We start from the raw sequence: 23,622 nt of genomic DNA on the forward strand, positions 1-23,622 counted from the left end.
GCGGACCAGACTTTCAAGAAGGCCTTGACTGATCTTCCCTTTATGGGAGAGAGGTTGTTTGGATCCTCTCTGGATGAACTGATCAAAGGTCTTATGGATGGGAAGAGTGCTCTTCCTCAATCCTCTAAGGGCAATGTGCCACTTCATAGACGAGGGCCTTCCTTCGCTGCTCACAGGCGGCTTTTTCGTACCTCCGGGTCGCTAGAAAAGGAAAGCTGTTCAGGTCCTCTGGGGGGGGGGGGGGGTTCCAAGAAGCCATGGTCAGGTAAATCAAAGACTGGCCAGTCCGGTTCTGCATTCTGCGGTGGGGGGCGTCTTTGCTTCTTTACGGAACCATGGACTTCCTTGATTCAGGACAAATGGGTTCACAAACTGATCCGTTCAGGTTACAAGATAGCATTCCGGTCTCGAGCGTCGGACAGGTTCTTCCTATCCTATCTAAGCCTATCTCCAGACCGATTAAGGGATCTAGGAGAGGCGGTACAAGTTCTGCTGTAGCAAGGGGTGATTGTGCTGGTTCCATTTCAGGAACGCTTTCAAGGGTTTTATTCAAACCTGTTTACTGTGCCCAGAAAAGAGAGCAAGGTGCGTCCAACCCTGGATCTAAAGGCTCTGAACTGCTTTGTGCGGGTACAGAAGTTTCGGATGGAATCCATGCGCACGGTAGTGGCGTCCGACTCTCTACACTAGGGAGACTTCTTGGCCTCCATAGATATCAAGGACGTATATTTACGCTGGGCACCAGCAGTTTCTTCACTTTGCGGTCGCAGAGGAGCATTATCAATTTGTGGCATTACCCTTTAGTCTCGCCTCCGCCCCCAGGGTTTTTACCAAGGTACTGGCCCCGGTGTTGGCATTGCTGCACCAATGGGGGATTGTGGTACTGGGGTATCTGGACGATCACCTTTTGAGAGCGGACTCTCATTCAGCCCTGTTGGGCGATCTGTCGATCACGGTCAGAACCCTGCAAGCCCCTCTTGGGCTTTTAGCCATCAGGTGTAAGGAAAAGGAGGGATGGTGGCGCTGCCTGTATTAAATTAGATATAAATTGTGGTAAAATCTCCAGTGGTTAAAAATGTAAAGTGCCTACGTGCTAGCATTTATATGTGCAATAATATAATATAAATTCACCAGTACAAAAATACAATCCTAAACATCAAATTGGTGCAAATACGCAAGTGCAACATATTAAAGTGCCTCCAAGAATGTTGAAAGTGACTGGTGCAAGAAATTATATGTGATAGATAACATACATAGACGGTAGGCTACCAATTAATATGACCAATAATAACAATATTCATGCAATCTTAAAGTGCTTTAAAGAAAGTGCTGTATTGTGTAAGAAGCCCCAATATTACCACATTCACTGGTAAAGGGGTAGTGTAAAGTGCCAGCAGAAAACAGTCCAAAATCTGAACAGCTTACAAAGTCCAGTAAAGGATCTAGTAAAAAAGTCTATATGTCACATGCAATGACCACAGGCAAACATAAATTGAGGTAGGTGACAACACTCTGGTGACTGATAGATGAGGAGTAACCCCGTGGTGGGTGGTAAGGTGCTAGGATATCCCTCCAGTGGAAAGGCACACTTACCAGAGACACCCACCCCACGCAGGGGTATAAAGCGGGTGTTTAAATGGGTCCAGCAGCCCAGCAATATCCTCCTATGCCTGGATGGGGGCGTGTGCCGGAAGCCTGGCTGGTCCTAGTGTGGATATCCCCTGGTTTGGTTCCCTGTGTGCTTTCCTGATCTGGGTATGCTCCGAGGTATCCCCCGATTCCACTCCCGATATTATGCCAGAGAGTAAATGAGGAACATAGTGTAATGCCGTAAGGTAATTTATTTTGCATATAATATACAGAGGTACTCACATTTGAGCAGGTAAAATCGAGCGTGGATGTGTATCAGAGCGCTTGCGATCCAAGCCTCGATACCATACGGGTAAACCGGAAATGACTCGACGCGCTGTACGCGTTTCGTAGCTAGTACGTCATCAGCAGCGTCAAGTCACGTCCGGTAAGCTTCCTTAAATATGCATGCGGTAACCAGGCAACCAATTGACGCTTTGTAATTCCGATGCGCGGTCCGATCATACGGACTACGGGAAGATGGCGCCTGCTTAAATAAATATAAAAGACCTCCATCCGACTTTGATAATAGACTAAAGGGCTGGAGCAGGGCCGAATATATATATAACTTATAACTTATTAGGGATCTCAAATCAATTCCCATCACAGACCAATGCTTCTTAGCCACCATAGACGCAAACTCGTTATATACGAGCATTTCCCAACCAGATGGCCTAAGGGCAGTAAAAAAGGAATTGCAACAACACAGCAAATTAAAGCAAATCCAAATAGAGTACATTATGGAAGGACTTGAATTGGCAATGTCACATAATTTCTTTTGGCATAACAGAGAGTATTACCTACAAACAAAAGGCTTGGCCATGGGAGCCAAATATGCACCGAGTGTTGCCAATTTGCTTATGGATATGCTAGAAGAAATTTCCGTCTATGGTCGACATATTCCAGAATTAGTTTTTTACAAACGCTACATAGATGATATTGTGATCATTTGGAACGGTACACATCTGATACACATCCACGCTCGATTTTACCTGCTCAAATGTGAGTACCTCTGTATATTATATGCAAAATAAATTACCTTACGGCATTACACTATGTCCCTCATTTACTCTCTGGCATAATATCGGGAGTGGAATCGGGGGATACCTCGGAGCATACCCAGATCAGGAAAGCACACAGGGAACCAAACCAGGGGATATCCACACTAGGACCAGCCAGGCTTCCGGCACACGCCCCCATCCAGGCATAGGAGGATATTGCTGGGCTGCTGGACCCATTTAAACACCCGCTTTATACCCCTGTGTGGGGTGGGTGTCTCTGGTAAGTGTGCCTTTCCACTGGAGGGATATCCTAGCACCTTACCACCCACCATGGGGTTACTCCTCATCTATCAGTCACCTGAGTGTTGTCACCTACCTCAATTTATGTTTGCCTGTGGTCACTGCATGTGACATATAGACTTTTTTACTAGATCCTTTACTGGACTTTGTAAGCTGTACAGATTTTGGACTGTTTTCTGCTGGCACTTTACACTACCCCTTTACCAGTGAATGTGGTAATATTGGGGCTTCTTACACAACACAGCACTTTCTTTAAAGCACTTTAAGATTGCATGAATATTGTTATTATTGGTCATATTAATTGGTAGCCTACCGTCTATGTATGTTATCTATCACATATAATTTCTTGCACCAGTCACTTTCAACATTCTTGGAGGCACTTTAATATGTTGCACTTGCGTATTTGCACCAATTTGATGTTTAGGATTGTATTTTTGTACTGGCGAATTTATATTATATTATTGCACATATCAATGCTAGCACGTAGGCACTTTACATTTTTAAACACTGGAGATTTTACCACAATTTATATCTAATTTAATACAGGCAGCGCCACCATCCCTACTTTTCCTTACATCCATTGCATAGTCTCCGGACTATCATTCAGGGAGGCTGCAGCCTATTTTTAGATATATTTCTCATATATATTTTTTACACATTTTATTTATACACTGAGTGTTCACTCATCCATATAGTCCGTGGCGCGGAAGTCTTATTTCTCTCTTTAGCCAGCAGGTGTCGGTGCTGCAAGGCGGCAACTTGGTCTTCTGTGCATACCTTTATAAAATACTATTTTTTTTGGCCGCAAGGTTTTGCAGGCTGCAGTTTACGAGAGAACACCCTTTTTTGGTTTCTCTTTGAGGGTTCTTTGTTCCGGGGAGCTCCTGTTGTTTTTGGTTGAGCTCTGTTTTCCTTGGTTGGCAACGTTTTTGGCCATTGGGGCATTCAGGTTTTTTGTTCTGGTCTTGTTCCCACCCCTCATGTTTTTAACTGCTTTGGGACATTCCTAAAGGCTATGATTAAGCAGAGCTGCGTCTGTCGATGAATGATAGCGAAAACTGGATTTTTGTAAGAACTTACCGTAAAATCCTTTTCTCTAAAGTTCGACAGACGCAGCACCTGCCCCTCTACTTTTGAGTTATTTTTCTGTCACTGCTTGCAACACAACTGTTTGAGTATAGCAGAGATTGAGGGGTTATGCCGTCTGGGACAGCCCCTATTCGCGTGGACAAGCCTTTTTTCTGCCTAGTGGAAGGAGCATAACCCTATAGTCTACGATTAAGCAGAGCTGCATCTGTCGAACTTCAGAGAAAAGGATTTTAAGGTAAGTTCTTACAAAAATCCAGTTTTACTTTGGTGGTTTCTGATGTTCATTTGAATGAAGACATTATTGTGCTGCCTTCACTTTGTCCCAAACCCAGTTATCCCAAGGAAATTGCCTTGCATTCTTTGCATGTGGTTCGGGTGATCAGGGTTTACCTGGCGGCCACTGAGTTTTTCGGAAAATCAGGTGCTCTTTTTGTCCTTACCGAGGAACCTCATAAAGGATTGGCTGCATCTGCTGCGACCATATCCATATGGATCAGGCAGGCGGTTGTTCAGGCTTATTCACTGAAGGGTCAGGTTCCTCATTTCCCTGTGAAGGTGCATTCTGCTAGGGTGCTGAGTGCCTCTTGGGCTTTTCGCCATCAGGCGTCAGTAATACAAGTTTGCAAGGCGGCAACTTGGTCTGTGCACACGTTCACTAAATTCTACCAAATAGATGTGTTGGCATCCTCAGATGCTTCTTTTGGCTGCAAGTTTTTGCAGGCTGCTGTTTAAAAGAGCATTTTTTTTCTCTTTCAGGGTGTATTTTGTTTTTAGGTGAGCTCCAGTTATTCCTGGTTGAGCTCCATGTTACCTAGTTGGCTTAGTTTAGCCTTTGGGGAATTACGTTCTTTCTCTGCTTCGTTTTCCCACCCCTCATGCAAATACTGCTTTGGGACATCCCAATGGTTAAGAAGAATATGGAGCTGCGTCTGTCAATGAACGATAGAGAAAACTGGATTTTCAACTTACCGTAAAATCCTTTTCTCTGAAGTTCATTGACAAGACGCAGCACACACCTGCCCCTCCTATTTCTGAGTGGGTTGGATTTTTGTACTTCTGAAACTGCTTGCAACAAAACTGAATCCTGTAGCAGAGTTAGTGGGTGTATGCCTTCAAGGACTGCCCCAAAGGGGTGGTAAAGTTTTTTGTGCCTTGTGTCCTACTCCTGTAGGGGGCAGCATAACCCAATGGTTAAGAAGACTATTGAGCTGCATCTGTCAATGAACTTCAGAGAAAAGGATTTTACGTTTTTTTTCTGCTACCATTTTAACAGCTGTTTACCTAGCAATTGAACAGATATTTTACAAGAGAGCTGCATTTTTGCTTTTCTGATTTGTTCTCTGTGGACTGTAAATTAATTTTGTTTGCCTTTGTTTTGTGCAGAGCCCATCTTTTGTTAGTTCCTGAAGCTGCCATGCCACTGGAATACTACTTAATACCATTCCTAATCATAGTCGGGATTTGTCTAGTGCTCATTGTCATTTTTATGGTAGGTATTAGTTGCTGTTTGTTAATAAGGATAACCTTTTGCATTGTGTATTCAGCTTTGGGTTACAGCGTGCACAGGAGAATGAGCTTCTGCTTGTCCTACTCATTGGAGTTGCAATGCAGCTGGAGTCACTTCATCTCAATCCTGGCACTGTCTCCTTATCCTCAAGGATTCTGTTGCAGATAGCGATCCTCTCAGTGCTGTCTGCTGAGTTAAATTAGGAAACCCCCACTTGGTTCTCTGCAGCAATCCTGCTGTTACAATTTCTGCTTAAAAAAGAAAATATCAGAGCTTAACACATTAAAGTGAATTTTTGGACTACAGTTCATTGGGGAAAGTAACTATCATCCGTGTATGCAGCTTAAGCAGAGGCACCCTAGTGCATTTTTGTTTAAGAGGTCTATTTTTAATAAATTTTCCCAACCAAAGGACATCTCTAGAAATGTCCCACATTGCACTGTATTATACATTTTGTGATAAAAATGCAGACTGCAGTGTTGAGCTTTATTTACAAGAGAAGAGTGCTCATGTGATCTTGAACAGGTCACATCACATTTTCCTCTCCTGACCCATTTGTTTTCCCCCATTTTCAGTTCTCATTTACATGAGAACAAATTGGGTTTCAGAGTCCCAAAGCAAGCAAAGCACTCTTGCAAAACACACAACAGTGCTTTATCAATGTGGCAGAGGCTATTTTAGTGTGAAAGCATCTTACCATATTGATGACTATAAATGGAGTTCTAATGGGCCTAGTTAAAGCAGACATTGGTTAGTAATGTCCCCTCTCTTCTGGACACTGCAAAGTTACTTTTCACAAAGGCCTGCTTTTTACATCCCATTCAAAAATTGCAGGCCAAGATGTGGAGCCCATGGTGTGATAATGGGGTTTTGTATGCTTAAAGTGGAAATACATCCCGTGTACTTCCCTTTCTGGTTTGTTGTCATCCTCTTTCTGGGTGCCCCTGGTTTTTGACCTCTTGATTGGCTGGAGGAGGATGATCTAATCCCATGTATGCACACAGGAATTAGTCGTTTAGCACACCTGGAGTGTACTTGGAATGCACCCTGGGTTGTATATGCTCAGTGTACATTCAAAAGAAGGCTGCATGCAGGCAGGTAAGTGTATGTTATTACAAAACAATCGTGCAGCGCTAAGATAAATGAAATAGTATGTGCACTGCAAGTGCAGTTTATCTAGATCTGAGGGGAACATGCAAGGAAAATAAAAAAAACAGCATTTTTTCTTGTACATGATTGGATGATAGAAATCAGCAGAACTTTCACTCATTTCAGAGCTTCCTTTCAGATCTAGAGCAACTGCACTTGCGGTGCACAGTATATTTGCCTTTAGTAAATCAACCTTACTGTATGTCTCTTATTCAAAAAAGAGTTGCCTGCCTAGTGTAGTTGCTTAGTAAGGCCCCATTCACACTTGTGCAACTTGTCATGCGACTTTGGACCCTAATGTTGCATGACAAGTCACACCCCATGTTTCCCAAAGAGTACCATCCATATCTGTGCAATTTAAAGTTGCAGCGACTTTAAAGTAGTTCCTGCACTACTTTGGTTAAACTTTCAAAGGACTTGAGGGCCATAGACTTCAATGCAAACCCTCAAAAATCACATGAAAGTTGCATCTGCACGATATACATGCGATTTTTGTGGGAAAAAAATGCCGGCAATAAAAAATAAAGGAAAAAAAGAGCAGCCCCCCCACGCCAAAAAAAAAAAAAAACGCCACCCCAAATCCATACCAGGCCCTTATCCAGGAATGCAGCCCGGCAGGTCAGGAAAGGGGGAGGGATGAGCAAGTGGCGGGCCCTCCCCCTCTTGAACCATACCAGGTCACATGCCCTCAACATGGGGAGGGGGGCTCTGTCCCCCCAAAGCACCTTGTCCTCATGTTGATATGGACAAGGGCTTCTTCCCCACAACCCTGGCCGGGGGTTGTGGGTGTCTGCGGGGGGTGCTACCAGAATCTGGAGGCCCCTTTTAACAAGGGGCAATCAGATCCCGGCCCCCCACCCCCATGTGAATGAGGCAGTTTTTGACAAGTCCTTTATTCAAAACAATAACAAAAAATGTCCCGCAGTGTAGATCCATCGTCAATCACGGCGCCCACGGCCACCGACAGCTCCTAAATAACTAAAGGGCGGGCCATCTGGTGGCCCTGCTCCTTAGTTATTTAAGAGCAGTTAGTCCGTGGGAACCTTCATTGGGACCAGAGGGGGTTTTTTTTAGGGTCAGCGTTGGTGGCGAGCGTCTGGATTGATGAAGGATCTACACCATAGGACTTTGTTTCTTTTTTTTTTTTTTTTTAAGAAAAGGACTTGTCAAAAATGTGTGTTGTGTTTTTATTACCCTATACTCATTCACATGGGGGGACGTTATCTGGGGGCCCCCCTTGTAAAAGGGGCATCCAGATTCTGATAAGGCCCCCTTTCTGCAGAACCCCACAATGAAGAGGCCTTTGTCCCCCACTCGCATCCTCCCCCCTTTCCTGATCTGCCATGTTGAATGCTCGGATAAGGGTCTGGTATGGATTTTGTGGGGCCCCCACACCGTTTTTTTTTTTTTTTTCCCTTTTAATTTTGGCATGGGGTTACCCTTAAAACCAATAACGTACCAGTTGCACGATAAAGTCACAATGGAAATCGCAATGGAAGTCCCACAAGTGTGAATGGGCACTATGTTTTAAGGAACACCATTCTAAAATATAAAAAACAGAACAAAAACAGTTTTACTTAACCACTTGACCTCCAGTAGATTTACCCAGTTATGACCAGGCTATTTTTTGCTATATGGCACTGCGTTACTTTACCTGACAATTGAAAGGTCGTGCGAAGCTGTACCCAAATGAAATTTGTACATTTTTTTTCCACAAATGGAGCATTCTTTTGGTGGTGTTTGATCACCTCTGTGGTTTTTATTTTTTTTGCGCTATTAACAAAAAAAAAAAAAGACCAACAATTTTGAAAAATAAATAGATATATTTTTTTTTCTTTCTACTATAAAACATATCCAATAAAAAAATGTAAAAAATCGAATTCCTTCATCAGTTTAAGCCAATATGTATTCTGCTACATATTTTTGGTAAAAAAAAATCCCAATAAGCTTATATTGATTGGTTTGCGCAAAGGTTATAGCGCCTACAAACTATAGGATATATTTATATAATTTTTATTTATTTCTTTATTTTTTACAAGTAATGGCGGTGATCAGCGACTTATAGCGGGACTGCAATATTGCAGCTTACAAATCAGACACTGACACTTTTTGGGGACCAGTGACACTAATACAGTGATCCATGCTAAAGATATTCACTGTCTCTGTACTAATGACACTGGCTGGGAAGGAGTTAACATCAGGGGGGATTGAATGGTTAACTGTATGGCTACCCAGTGTTTATGTACTGTTTGGGAGGTGCATTTACTAAGGGAAGGCATTAAACACAGGATCCATGCTTCCCCTACTGACAGAAGGGCGATCTACCTTGTGTACATAGGCATATTGCCGTTCTGGCTCTCTGCCTAACGATCAGCGGGTGCCGGTGGACATCGAGTCCGCGGTACCAGCAGATCAGCTACTGCTGTGCATAATTACAGCCGGAGCGGGGGCGCCAGCGGTGCGCATGCGCGGCCCAGACCTGGAAGTGCAGGATTTTCTACTAGGTACTTGATCCTTCCCAGCAGAGCCGCCTTACCGACGTACATGTAAGTGGATACAGTCGGCAAGCGGCTAATATAATATTTACAAACATAGGACACCCAACATTAGAGGTGATTTATTTACATGAAACCTTCACATTGTTTTGTATTATATTCCAATGTCCAAATACAGATCACCAAGTTTGTGCAGGATCGGCATAGAGCACGAAGAAACAGACTGGGCAAGGATCAGCTGAAAAAACTTCCCATTCATAAATTTAAGAAAGGTAAGAGATTTGACACAATGATCAGATACATCTTTTTTATAGAAATGTGCTAAAAAAAAAAAGCTTTCTTTACATGTTTAGTTTTAATGGTTAGTTTTTAGATGGATTAACCATGAGAAACTCTGTATGGCAGGCATGCGCTATAAATGAATGTGGAGTGCATAGTCTGTGAACATATCCCCAGTATTTCCTTATCATGGGGCAGTGCTCACAGTGTTCCTAGGATACCTGTTACAACTGTATAATGCCTCATTTAGGAACCAAATACACTGTTACTGGACTAAGAAACCTTCTTGCAAAAGAGCTTTAAGGGAATTGGTCACAATGAATTTGCAGTGCACAGATATTGTACTCCTAATAGACAAATTAACTTTCACCTAACATTTTGCAGTCGAGCAGAGGAGGTTAAGCTAGATAAACCTGCCTTTTCTCAGGTACTTTAAATTGCTATTTGTAGTCTCAACTTCCATATGAGTGCTGCTGCAGATCATCTTGTCGCCATGGCAGCTGTAAGGAGGTTAGGTTAGACAAGAGTTTAGTGTCATTTGTAGTGATGGATGAATGGAGTCCATTACCTCTAAGTCTAGGTTCACAGTAAGCACTTGCAGACTGCCCCATAGCAGATTTACTGCGAAGGATCACATATCTACGTGATCCTGCACTTTCGGGTATCGGGCGCAAGTACGCACCGCCATCTCGCTCTCGCTGTGTTCCTGCTGATTGTTCGGTGCACTGACAGAAAGGCAGTCTGCCTATGTAAATAAGACAGATTGCTGTTCTGTCAGTACAGAAGGCATGGATCCGGTGTTTCTGTAAGGCCCCTTTCACACTTGTGCGACTTCAAAGTCGCGCGATTTTACTGCGATTTTGCCGCTACTTTGATGCGAGTTTGACTGGGCTTATAATGTCTTTTACTCAAAACGCATCAAAATCATGCCAATAGTAGTGCAGGGACTACTTTGAAGTCAGTGCGACTTCAAGTCGCACAGATATGAATGGGACTCATTGGAAATCATGGAGAACGACTTGTCACGCGACTTTGCAGTTCCAAATCCCATGACAAGTCGCACAAGTGTGAAAGGGGCCTAAAGCAGAAACACAGTTCCATGCCTTCCAGTAGTAAAAGCACCTCCCCCACTACATTGAAACATTAGCTAGGCACACAGTTAACCCTTTGATTGTCCATGATGTTAACCCCTTCCCTGAAAGTGTCATTAGTACAGTGACATTGCATATTTGTAGCACTAATCACTGTAATATCACTGGTACCCTAAAAAGTGTCAGGTTTTCAATTTTAGCTGTGTTTTAGCGCAGAAAGTAAAAACTATTTTTTTAATGTAAATTGTCGGTTGTTCCTTGTTTATAGCGCAAAAAAAAAAAACTGCAGAGGTGGTCAAATACCACCAAAAGAAAGCTCTATTTGTGGGGAAAAAAAGACATACATTTTATTTGGGTACAGGGTCACATGACCACGCAATTGTCAGTTAAAGTAACGCAGTGCCGTATCGCAAAAAATGGCCTGGTCAGGAAGGGGGGGGTGGGGGGGGGGCAAACCTGCTGGGTGTCAAGTGGCTAAGGCTGGCCACACACTATACAATTTTCTTATTCAATTCCCTTTATATTTACCTTAAACTATGTAGTGCAAGGGCCTGCCTGATTGCATACAAATTGAAAGTGTTAAGGTTTGACCCTATATTACATGGTTTTGATAAATCTAAAGGAAAGTTGAACAAGAAAATTGTATAGTGTATGGCCAGCCTAATAGAGTTCCCTTTCAGCTGCATTTGTGCGGACACAGCAGCCTAATCATATGAATGGGCTACTTTACCTGTGGGAAATGGTCCCTGACTCTTTTCTAAAACTGCAGTGGCATGGAAACTTCATCGTGTGATGCGTTTCTGTGCACAGGAAAATGTGATGCGTCTTCCTCCTGTTAGAGCTGGTTCACACTACCACTACCAGAAAGTCGCCCCGAGACTTGTTTAGAGACTTGTGAAGAGACTTGTGAAGAGACTTGTGAAGAGACTTGTGAAGAGACTTGTGAAGAGACTTGTGAAGAGACTTGTGAAGAGACTTGTGAAGAGACTTGTGAAGAGACTTGTGAAGAGACTTGTGCACTACTTTGAAGAGACAGGCGACTTTGTCTGTGGGGAATGCCTGGCTAATCTCTTTCTTCTTCCTGGAAAGTCTGATAACAAGTCGTGTCAATTAAGATACGGAGGCAACTCCCATTGAAGTATATGGGACAGTCGGATCACAGGTCGCCTCAAAGTAGTACAGGACCCTTTTCTGAAGTTGGAGCAACTAAGACGGCACTGATTGATTAACATTGCTTTTGTTATGTCAAGCTACCTGGGGCAACACAAGTTGCCTCACAAGTCGCGCTAGTGTGAATGGGCTCTTAAGCTATTATTGTGACAATAGTAACAGGTGAAACATCACAAAAATCCACAGGACTAAAAACAAAACTATACTTTTGTGCATGAAGGATAAAGCAATAGGTCCACTTTATTTCCTCCCTCTACTCCCTCCCCACTCGAATCACGCATCAAGGGAGAGGTCAGTCCTAAAGAGGGTTGCCACCTCTTCCCTTTTAAACCAGGACACACATTAATTACACAGGTTCTCATAATATGTGTCCTGGTTTAAAGGGATGAGGTGGCAACCCTAGTCCTAAATAAGCACTGAGTCACTCCAATCAGAGCTCACACAGGGTTGTTGACTCTCCTCGTCCCCTTGTGACATTGCTAGACCAGTCACCATGCACCAGTGTTACCAGATGCTCCTCCATACCAGAAAGTATTTTACTTGATTTGTTGAACATATTATGCCTATCTTATTGGAAAGATATCCTCTTGAGTGTACAGGACAGGAAGTAAAAGGACATCTCTCTAATGAAAAATTGGTTTTAACTCTTCCCTACTCTATCTAGAAAAATGGTATTAGATGTACTTTAAAATGGCCTTTCTAAGATACAGTAAAACCTTTATCATTGGATAAAACAAGTACAGTATCTACCTGCCATTTTCTCTTCATCTACACAGTTTTTTTTTTTTTTATAAAAGGTGCGCTTTAAATGTTTACTTTTATGTATGCAACTTGTGTTTTTTTCTATTGAGTAAAATTTGCTGTAATCTGTTTAAGGCCCAGTTTAACATGAACTTGAGCTGCTGCTTGGTCTGTGAGCTTTTAAGCTTTGCTTTTTATGAAGGCAGGGAGATTCTGCAATAATCTGTTAAGTGTCTCATTCATGTTCTCAGAGTACTTGACACTGCAAAACAGGATACAAGAGGCCTGCAGTGCCAACCTCTTATATAGCATCAGGATTTTTGTTGTTGCATTAAGAATTCTTCTCGTAAGCTTGTTAAATATAACTGCTATTGATTAACATTGTCTACGTGTTTCTGACCCTTCTGTCTAGAAACTCATAAGACTGCCAACCTCTCACAGCTTACTGGTTTTTGTCTGTTTTCACATTCAGGTGAATCTGATATTGCATCTCTATTGCACGTCTTCCACTCAGACATTTCAGCTTACTGCTGCTTTTTAGAATAGGGTCTGTCATGTCAGTATTAGGCCCCATGTACACGGGGCGTCATAAAAAATGAGCTGCAAAGCTATTTCTGACGGCAGGAAAAATCAACGTCAAAAACGCACCTTTAGCAGCATTTCGCATTGGTGTCAATGCACGTTTAGGCGCGTCGGCGCTTAGCAGCGTTTTTAAATAAACACAACCCTCTTCTATTTGTGACCAATCACAAATACCATTTTTCACATTTTAAAGAACGCCTGACGCTGCTAAAAGCCGATATGCAGCGTTAAGCCGCGTCAGGTGTTTTTACAGCTTAACGCTGCTGCTCCTGAACACACTGGCCCTGGGTTTTTGTTTGCAGCTTAAAAACGCCTACGCCACTTGGCGCTCCTAAAAGCCTGTGTGTGCACGAGGCTATAGAATAACACAGAGGGGCGTTTTATAAGCTGCAACAAAAAAAAAACATCTCACACTCCTAACAGCAGCTGCAAAAACGCCATGTGTTCATGGGGCCTTATTTTTAGGTTTTCTAGCAAAAAACACTTTTTAACTGTCTGTGTGCATGTCTCTCTCTCTCTCTCTCTCTCTCTATATATAAAAATATATATATATATACACACAGTGCATCCAGAAAGCATTCACAGCGCTTCACTTTTTCCACATTTTTTTATTTTATAGCTTTATTCCAAGATGGATTCAATTAATTAATTTTCCTCAAAATTCTACAAACAATACCCCATAATGACAACGTGAAAGAAGTATGTTTGAAATCTTTGCAAATTTATTAAAAATAAAATATGAAAAATAATCACATGTCAAAGTATTTACAGTAGGGTTGCCACCTCTTCCCTTTAAACCAGGACACATAATAATTACACAGGTTCTGAGGCTAATATAATGCACATATTCACTAAGTGAGTTTAATTACCACCTTAATTAGCCATAGAACCTGTGTAATGTGTGTCCTGGTTTAAAGGGATTAGGTGGCAACCCTAATTCACAGCCTTTGCTCAATACTTTGTTGAAGGACCTTTGGCACCAATTACAGCTTCATGCTCCATCAGGTTGGATGAGGAGCGTCAGTGCACAGCCATTTTCAGATCTCAACAGAGATGTTCAATCTGGTTCAAGTCACAACTCAGTTGTCCCGTAGCCACTCCTTTGTTATCTTTGCTGTGTGCTTAGGGTCTTTGTGTTGTTGGAAGACGAACCTTCGTACCAGTTTCAGAGCGCTCTGGAGCAGGTTTTCATCAAGGATGTCTCTGTACATTGCTGCATTAATTTTTCCCTCGATCCTGACTAGTCTCCCTGCCACTGAAAAACATCCCTACAGCATGATGCTGCTGCCACCATGCTTAACGGTAGGGCTGGTATTGGCCAGGTGATGAGTGGTGCCTGGTTTCCTCTAGATATGTCATTTAGGCCAAAGAATTCAATTGTTGTTTCATCAGACCAGAGAGTTTTGTTTGTCATGGTTTGAGAGTCCTTCAGGTGCCTTTTGGCAAACTCCGGGCGGCCTGGCATGTGCCTTTTACTGAGAAGTGGCTTCTTTCTGGCCACTCTACTATACCTTATTGGTGGAGTGCTGCAGAGATAGTTATTCTTCTGGAAGGTTCTCCTCTCTCCACAGAGAAACGCTGGAGCTCTGTCAGAGTGACCATCGGATTCTTGGTCACCTCTCTGACAAAGGCATTGCTCCCTTGATCGCTCAGGCAACCTGCTCTAGGAAGAGTCCTAGTGGTTCCAAACTTCTACAATTTATGGAAGGTGGAGGCTGCTGTGCTCATCTGGATCTTGGATGCTGCAGACATTTTTCTGTACCCTTCCCCAGATCTGTTCCTCAATAAAATCCTGTCTTGGAGGTCTACAGACAATTTCTTGGACTTCATGGCTTGCTTTGTGCTCTGACATGCACGGTTAGCTGTGAGACTTTATATAGACAAGTGTGTTCCTTTCCAAATCATGTCCAAACAACTGAATTTACCACAGGGGGACTTCAATCATGTTGTAGAAAAATAAGGATGATAAGTTGAAACAGGATGCACCTGAGCTCAATTTTGAGTGTCATGGCAAAGACTGTGAATACCTATGTACATGGAATTTTTTATTTTTAATACATTTGCAAAGATTTCAAACCAACTTCTTTCATGTTGTCTTTATGGGGTATTGTTTGTAGAATTTTGAGGAAATGCATGAATTTAATTAATTTTGGAATAAGGCTGTAACATAACAAAATGTAAAAAAAGTGAAGAGCTGTGAATACTTTTCGGATGCACTGTATATAAACAGAGGGCATTATCCAACAACAATTTTCAGGCTCTGATGAAGGACATACCTTCTAAACCTGTCAGCCAGCAGGGACCCTGGTGAGGTGCCCCCTAAGTTTGAGCTATTAGTTAGTCTGGGAGAGTGTAGTCACACTCTGGAGTTGCCTAATGAGCGCTTTTACTACCCATGTTTGTGAGTAGCTATTTATTACATTTTACCCCTATTAAACATTGTTGTTGGATAATGCACTAGGCCAGTGTGCCCTCTGTTTATATCTATTTTCACAGTGTTGTGAGGACAACCCCAGTCCGGGGCAGCAAGGCTTTAAAAGAATTATCCATTTTTAACAACAGAGTTACGTTTTCCTACTTGGGCCATCACACTTATGCGCAGGGGATTGTTTGTAATAAAAAAAAAAAAAAATATATATATATATATATATCTACTGTGTGTGTGCTTGGTAACACAAATTGCTGATCAGCCAATCACATGGCAGCAACTCAATGCATTTAGGCATCTAGATGTGGTGAAGACAACTTGCTGAAGTTCAAACCGACCATCAGAATGCAGAAGAAAGGGGATTTAAGTGATTTTGAACGTGGCATGGTTGTTGGTGCCAGACGGGCTGGTCTGAGTATTTAAAAACCTGATCTACTGGGATTTTCACGCGCTTTCATCTCTAGGGTTTACAGATAATAGTCAGAAAAAGAGAAAATATCTAGTGAGCGACAGTTTTGTGGGCGAAAATGCCTTGCTGATGTCAGAGGTCAGGGGAGAATGAGCAGTCTGGTTTTAGAGGATAGAAAGGCAACAGTAAATCAAATAACCACTCATTACAACCAAGGTATGAAGAATACATCTGTGAATGCACAACACATCGAACCTTGAAGCAGATGGGCTACAGCAGCAGAAGACTACACTAAGTGCCACTCCTGTCAGCTAAGAGCAGGAAACTGAGAACTGAAGTGAAAATTTGGACAGGCTCACCAAAATTAGAAATAGAAGATTGGAACATGTTGCCTGGTCTAATGAGTCTCGATTTCAGCTGCGTCACCCATATGGTAGGGTCAAAATTTGATGTAAACAACATGAAAGCATGGATCCATCCTGCCTTGTATCAACGGTTCAGGCTGCTGGCCGTGTCCATCCCTTTATGACTACAGAGTACCCATCTTCTGATGGCTTCTTCCAGCAGGATAATGCACCATGTCACAAAGCTCAAATCATCTCACCACTGGTTTCTTGAACATGACAATGAGGTCACTGTACTCCAATGGCCTCCACAGTCATCAGATCCCAATCCAATAGAGCACCTTTGGGATGTGGTGAAATGGGAGATTCGCATCATGGATGTAGAGACGGGAAAATTGCAGTAACTGTGTGATGCCATCATATCAATATGGGCCAAAATCTCTGAGGAATGTTTCTAACACCTTGATGAATCTATGCCACGAGGCATTAAGGCAGTTCTGAAGGCAAAAGGGGATCCAACTCGGTACTAGTAAGGTGTTCCTAATAAAGTGGCCTGGGTTTATGTGTGTGTGTGTATATATATATAATATATATATATATATATATATATAATAATTATAAATTATTAGCCTGACAAAGGCCCCTGTATATTGAGAAGAAATCAGTTATGTGCAGGAGCCAGCCAGCTGCCATGTCTCCTTGTACGGTAAAGGAAGACTCTTCTTTCCACAATGGGGAGCAGTTCTCCAACGTGTAAATATTTAGATGCTGTAAGAATTTGACTGCACCATCTGTAATGAATCAGAAAGAAAGTATGTAACAAAAGACAGCCTCATCCTAAGCCATAACCTATATTTATCCCTCATGACGCTGGCCATGTGTAATGTTATTTTTGATTGATTTTTGATGTGAAGTTCTTTTGCTTGTGTTTGCTGGTAGTGTGGAGGAGGGGCCGTACAGGGCCTATTAGTGCCTGACAAATGAGGAACTCTGCACTAAACATAATGTCTCTATTTTTTTAATGGCACATCTATGAATGCATTGTGAGATTTGTTTCAATGTTAATGTTAAATATTTGTTGCTTTAGGAAGGCTGTTAGCCGGTTCACACTAAGGCGACACGGCTCCTTACTACTTCGGGGGCTACTTGTGCATTACATTGCACCACGACTTCAGAGCGACTTGCAGGGACTTGACATAATGGAAGTCTATGCAAGTCGCTCCGAGGTCGCCCCGAAGTAGTACAGGACCCTTTTTCTAAGTCGGAGCGACTTGTGTCGCTCCTATTAGAACGGGTCCTGTAGCGGTCAATGGACCGCGAGGGAGCGCGACTTGTCAGGCTGACAAGTCGCGCTAGTGCGGACCGGCTCTTAACGTTAAAGACTAGGTTGAAAAAAATAAAATAAATGTAGAAAAAAAAAAGTGTGCATTTATTATCATTTATTTAGTACATGAGCCTGCAAAATATAGCACTTGCAACAGGTGGATTGCAGGTACAGTTAAATTTTGGATTGAGAGTACGGTAACTTGCTTTGAGAGCAGAACAACCTTTTTAAAATATATTTTGACTTATCAACATCTTGATTTACAGGTAGCCTCATGAACTAATTATAAGGCCTCATGTACACTGCTGCTGATAAATGGAGGTTTAGGAGCAGTTGGGCATTTTTTTTCAGCAGCCCCTGAACCATCCTCTGTTATCTTATCTGTTCATTTACACTGAGTTTTGTTTATAGTCGTTTAGAGGCATTTTCTTGAAAGCAGAAAAATGCGTTCAGGATGGAAGTTTATAGACATTTGTAACGCCAAATGCTTCTAACAGCTTGCAAATGCGGTAGAAATGTTTATAAGCGTTTGTAATAGGAAAACATTGCTGACCATTAGCAATAGGAAAAATCCGGAGAGAGTGAGAGATTTGGGATCAGTAAAATCTGTTATCTGCAAAAACGCTTCCAAACAAAAACTCTCACAATCACCAGTAAACGCGGCACGTAAATGTGGTCAAACAGACGTTTTTTTACTTAGTTTACTAGCTGTCAAATTTCAGCATTCGGAAGAGGTTTTCAAACATCTGGTGTACATGAGGCCTAAAAGAGAAGAGAGGTGCCTCGAAGTGTAGCATTATGGTTATGTTTAACCACTTACCCACCAGCCACCATAGTTTAACTGCGGCAGGTTGGCTCTATTATGCAAAAGGATGTACCTGTACGTTGCTTTGTGTAAATGACAGTGGGGGGCGCGCACGTGCACTGATTGGCCAGAGAGGGAGCCAATCAGCGCGTTAGGCGAACGCAATGTCCACCGGCCACCCATGATCGCTCCCCATGGAGACAGAACAGCGGTCTGCCTATGTAAGCAGCGCAGACTGCCGTTCTGTCACAGATGAACACAGGGATCCTAGGTTCTTACTATTTAGGAACACAGGTCTCTGTGTTCATCTATTGAGTACTCCCCCACACACAAAGCATTCTTTAGTTGCCCCTGGTGTTAACCCCTTTTCTGCCAGTGACAGTACAGTAACAGTGCATATTTTTAGCACTGATTACTGGAGTATTGTCACTGGTCCCCTCAAAAGTGTCTGATCTGTCTTTCGCAATGTCGCAGTCCTGCTAAAAATCGCTGATCGCCGCTATTACTAATAAAAAATAAATAAAAATGACATAAATCTATCCCCTAGTTTGTAGATGCGATAACCTTTGAGCAAATCAATCAATATACACTTATTGTTATATTTTGTTACCAAAAATACGTGGCAGAATACATATAGGCCTAAAATGATGAAAAAATAGATTTTTGAATTTATTGTATTGGATATGTTTTATAGCAGAAAGTAAAAAATATTATTTATTTTTTTTTTCAAAATTGTCACTCTTTTTTTTGTTTATATCACAAAAAAAAAATGTAGAGGTAACGAGGTAGAGGTAAAGAAAGCTCTATTTGTGGGAAAAAAAGGACATCAATTTTATTTGGGTACAGCGTTGCATGACCACGCAATTGTCAGTTGAAGTAACGCAGTGCCGTATCTCAAAAAATGGCCTGGTCATTAAGGGGGTAAAACCTTCTGGTCCTTAAGTGTTTAATGAAGCATCCGGGGTGAAGCTGTCCACATAGACCGTCCTTTGCACCGCCATCAACGTCATCCCTTCCCCACTGCGATCCATAAGCGCTTCAAGACTCTCTTTCAGATCGCTCTACTGCAGGGTAGTCTTCCGGTCACGATTGCAGACTAACAGCGATGAGAGCCGGCAGTGCGAAGGATGGTCTAGGTCACAGTTGTCAAACACAAGGCCCGCGGGCCAAATGCGGCCCCCCAGGCCATTTCATGTGGTCCTCGCACCTCTCCTGCAGCTGCGGCACCCCTCTTGTCTCTGCACCCACCTTGTCTCTGTGGTCAGCAGCAGAGAGGACAGAACTCCTTTGCCAGATCCTGTGCATCTCTGTGCTGCTGTAGAAAGGCTTGTCTTTGCTCACCCCCCCCTTCTCAGCAGTCTGCAGCAGAGAGGAGGGCAGAACTCCTCCTACAGATCCTGCACCTCTCTGTGCAGCCACAACACTGCCTTGCCTCCCCTGGTCTCAGCATTCAGCAGACTCTGTAAGCTGACTCCAGCCCTCCTCTGGTCCTCCTCCAGACCTTGCACATTCTTCTTCCCAGATCCAACCGCATCTTCTTCCTGGCAGTAGCACAAGGTAAGGGGGTGCATTGTGATGTAGGGAACGGTGGGTGACTCTTGACTTCTGATGGTGGGGGGCTCTTGATATCTCATGTAAGGGCGTAAGGGGGCGTGGGGTGCTCTGGACATCTAATCTTACAGATATAACCGGCCCTTTGAGGGAAACCATAATGCTGATGCGGCCCGCCATGAAATTGAGTTGCTTAGTGTTGTACCTTTTTTTAATGTAACCATATTGCTACACTTAGAGGCGCCTCTCTTCTCTTTTACACTCTGTAACTCCTGCTGGATTTTGCTTCTAATCCCCTTGTGGAGGCTGCCATTTGTGGATGGACATTTTATGGTTACTCAACCTATCACATTGCTATAATCTTTTTATATGGACTATACACTGAAAGACTTATGAATAAATGGTTGTGGAACTATATCATCTGAGTTTCCATTTTCTCTTTCGTTTATTGACAGACACAGCTCTCTATCATTATTTAGAACCACAGGGTTATATTGCCCCCTACAGGAATAGGACACTAGGCAAAAAAAAAAACACGGCCATGCCTATGGTCAGTCCTAGGTGGCGTATTCTCCCCTCTCTGCTATAGGCCTTCAGTTTTTTTTCGGTCTAGTAAGGTGTAAGGACCTAGTTCCCTGCCAGGATCTCTGGTCCTGGCAACATTTTCCTTTTTAAATGTTTTTTTTTTTTCTCCTGGGTTTTTTTCCTATGTAATCTACAATCAACTGCCGGACTGGGCGCCAGCCTGGATATCTAGATCCAGTGGTCACCCCAGTCTGGCCAGCGTGCACGCGCAGACCACAGCTCCGCGCTAGGTCGGCCACGTCATAGTCCCTCTAAATGGGGGCTGGCATGCGAGTTAAATGCCTCGCGAGGTTGCCAAGTTCGAAGGCTAGGAGAATCTGTCTGGAGCAGTGCCCATCTGGATCCTGGTATGGTGAGTTGCAATCCCCCCCCCCCCTCTCCCCCTGAAGGGTTTGTGGTGGACACGGGCCCCTCCCTGGGACAGTCTGACCTGTGGGTTCCCCTTAGACCCCCCCAGGGGTAGAGTGGTATGTTGGGATAGTGACAGGGGGGGGCACTGACTGTTCCCTCTCTCCTGGCTGGATAACGTCAGCCCGTATTGCCCCGGATATGAGGCCGTAGGGGTTTGGGCCGCAACATAAAAAGGGGACTATATAAGAGCAAATGCTCAGGAGCTTCTCCCATGTTGGACACACTCGAGGATCTCCATAGGCACAAACCGGTCCTAATTGAATAATGGAGGGGTGGATGAATATACTAATAAGTCCACTCTATATGTAAGAAGATAGTATATATAAGGGGGGGGGGGGCTGGGAATGATAGTGGGCATATGGTCGAACCCCAACACAGAAGAGCCACCCCCTTCCTCCTACCTAGCAATTAGTAGTGTCAGCTGGTGCACGCGGAGCCAGCCGACCGCAATTGACCATGTCCACCGGTACAAAGCCGAAGGCGATCCCCTGGCAACATCACAGAGCTGCAGACACGCATCGAGAGGCCGCGTCGCCGACTGGTGACGTGGGTCCTAATGTGCACATGCGGACCACATTAATTGGTGGCAGAGGTCCACAAGCGCACATTGCGGCTACATATAAGAGCCCCGCGGCGCAACAAAAAGAGCACCCCAGGGCATGCTGGGGGGTGACCAAGGGCAAAAGACATAGTAAATAAACCTGTGTTTAGCCAGAGACGTGCATGAAGGACATAACAAAAATAAAGAACAATATAAGATTTGCAAAAAAATAACATACATAAAGTGGATATACATAAAGCAGAACATTTTTCCATCATATACAAATACCAGCATAGGTGATATTTATTACAATCTAAATTCTGGACAGATGCATATGGTATAGGCTACAGCTGAGCATGAATAGGGGAGAAGTAGGAAACCGGATCATGAAACAGAAGTGAAGGTAGAGAGGATGTTGGTATGTGGGGGGATATAGATATATATATATATATATATATATATATATATATTATAAAATGTGGTTGAAAGGAACCATTATAGGTACAAATAGAAGTGTGGTCAAGAACGGGTGGTGGCGAGAAACTGGTGCAAGCAGATCTCAGCCTAGTCCTTCTAAACCTTGAGGGACCCAATAGGTTGCCAATGTAGTTATAGGTCTCTTTCATAACCACCTGGCGTAAAGCCTTGGAGTGCAGGAGCGTAGGTAGCGTTTAGGTCAAAAATCCACCTCAGCTCATGCTGTAGGAGGAGCTTGTTGAGGTCTCCTCTGCGTGGGCTAGAGTGGCAATCCGGGATTGCCGGGTGTATCGCGATACGTTGCCGGTCTGCAGGAGGGAGCGGTGCGGGGACAGGACCAGAACTTTAAAGATCCATCTATCGCAGCGACCACGGCAAGCTGCTAAAGCAGATATTCAACACCCTTTCATGCCTGTAAATACATGTTATCTGGTAAGAGGCTGACCTTATTCCTTGTGTGAAGGTGTGCGGTGGGTGTACCCAATTTTCCTGGGATCTGTTGGGATCTTGATAACACACACGCCCTTTTTGTTATTTTCATCTGGTAAGGGGCTTATCCGAATACGGTGGAGGCTTCACTGCTCACATTTATTTTGGATTTCGCACCGTTGGATTTTGTTCACATGCATGTCAGTTGAACACAATTTTGGACATTTATCTTTCACCTTATGGATTCACTTTCTTAGATTGACAGATTGCTTGTAATCACGTTGTCAAACCTGATTTAAGACTTATTGTTTATTCTATTTGTATAGGTTTGTCTTCCTATATCATCACCACTTTTGTTGATTTATTAATATATGTATCTCTAGACCCATTATTTAAAAGTTTAGCGCACCTGATACACCATTTTCATTACACTTTTAATTTCTAAGGTTGCAGCTTTACTGATTTTCCAGCGCACTTTTTTTTTTTTTTTCTTATCACATTTCAGTAGTTCTAATATATTCCCAAGTGTGTTTTGGGATAATGTTGTCATAATATGCCTTGTCAACCAATAGGTAAAAAATCCTGGTTATATTTTTCCATGACTGATCTGTCGATATGTCAATACCAGTTGGTATTGTTCAGGATTCGGGTGCACATTTGGACACATTGTTCATTATCCATAAAGACAATGTTCCCACCTTTATCCAAGGGTTTTATAGTGATAGAGTGATTATGAGAGAGTGCCAATAGTGCTTGTTTTTCCTTTCTATTGGGATTGCTACTATTTTCAATAGTGCTTGTTTTTCTTTTCTATTGGGATTGCTACTATTTTCAATAGTGTCAAATCTCATTTTCTCTTACGTCCTCCGACAGTCGCCGCCCACTCATACAGTCTTCACCAATGGGTATTGACTTCCTCTCCACAGGAGTAGCTAGGCATAAGACTTGTTAAAAACAAAAGCATTTAACATAGACACACCCATGGGGGCTGTCCCACTGGTCAATACTCCCCTGCAGTAAGCCATCCCAACTCAGTTTGTCTTCTGCCTAGCGTTAGGAGTAGATAGGCTTCCCTGTGCTGGGGCTACAGTCTCAGCCTTCTAATCTTTTTTATGATTTTTATTTGCAAGAATGTCAAAGGATGCGTGCCTGCACATACCCATTTTCGAGGGTCATCAGAGGTACCTCCGGTTCGCCATAGCGGAGGACGACTATCAGTTCGTAGCGTTACCTTTCGGTCTCGCTTCGGCTCCAAGGGTCTTTACCAAAGTACTGGCGCCTGTTC

At 43.1% G+C, this 23,622-nt stretch overlaps 1 protein-coding gene across 1 annotated transcript in view; it reads left to right on the forward strand.

Moving 5' to 3' along the window:
• The window catches only part of RNF13 (ring finger protein 13), a 217,244-nt gene that overhangs the window by 162,352 nt on the left and 31,270 nt on the right, over positions 1–23,622 (forward strand). The window contains exons 6-7 of the mRNA XM_082249211.1: positions 5,403–5,508; positions 9,349–9,442. Coding sequence (XP_082105337.1) covers positions 5,403–5,508; positions 9,349–9,442 — 200 coding nt within the window. The remainder of the gene's footprint in view (positions 1–5,402; positions 5,509–9,348; positions 9,443–23,622) is intronic.

Source organism: Pelophylax lessonae, assembly GCF_965119305.1.
Source record: "Pelophylax lessonae genome assembly, chromosome: 3".
Taxonomy (NCBI): Eukaryota; Metazoa; Chordata; class Amphibia; order Anura; family Ranidae; genus Pelophylax; species Pelophylax lessonae.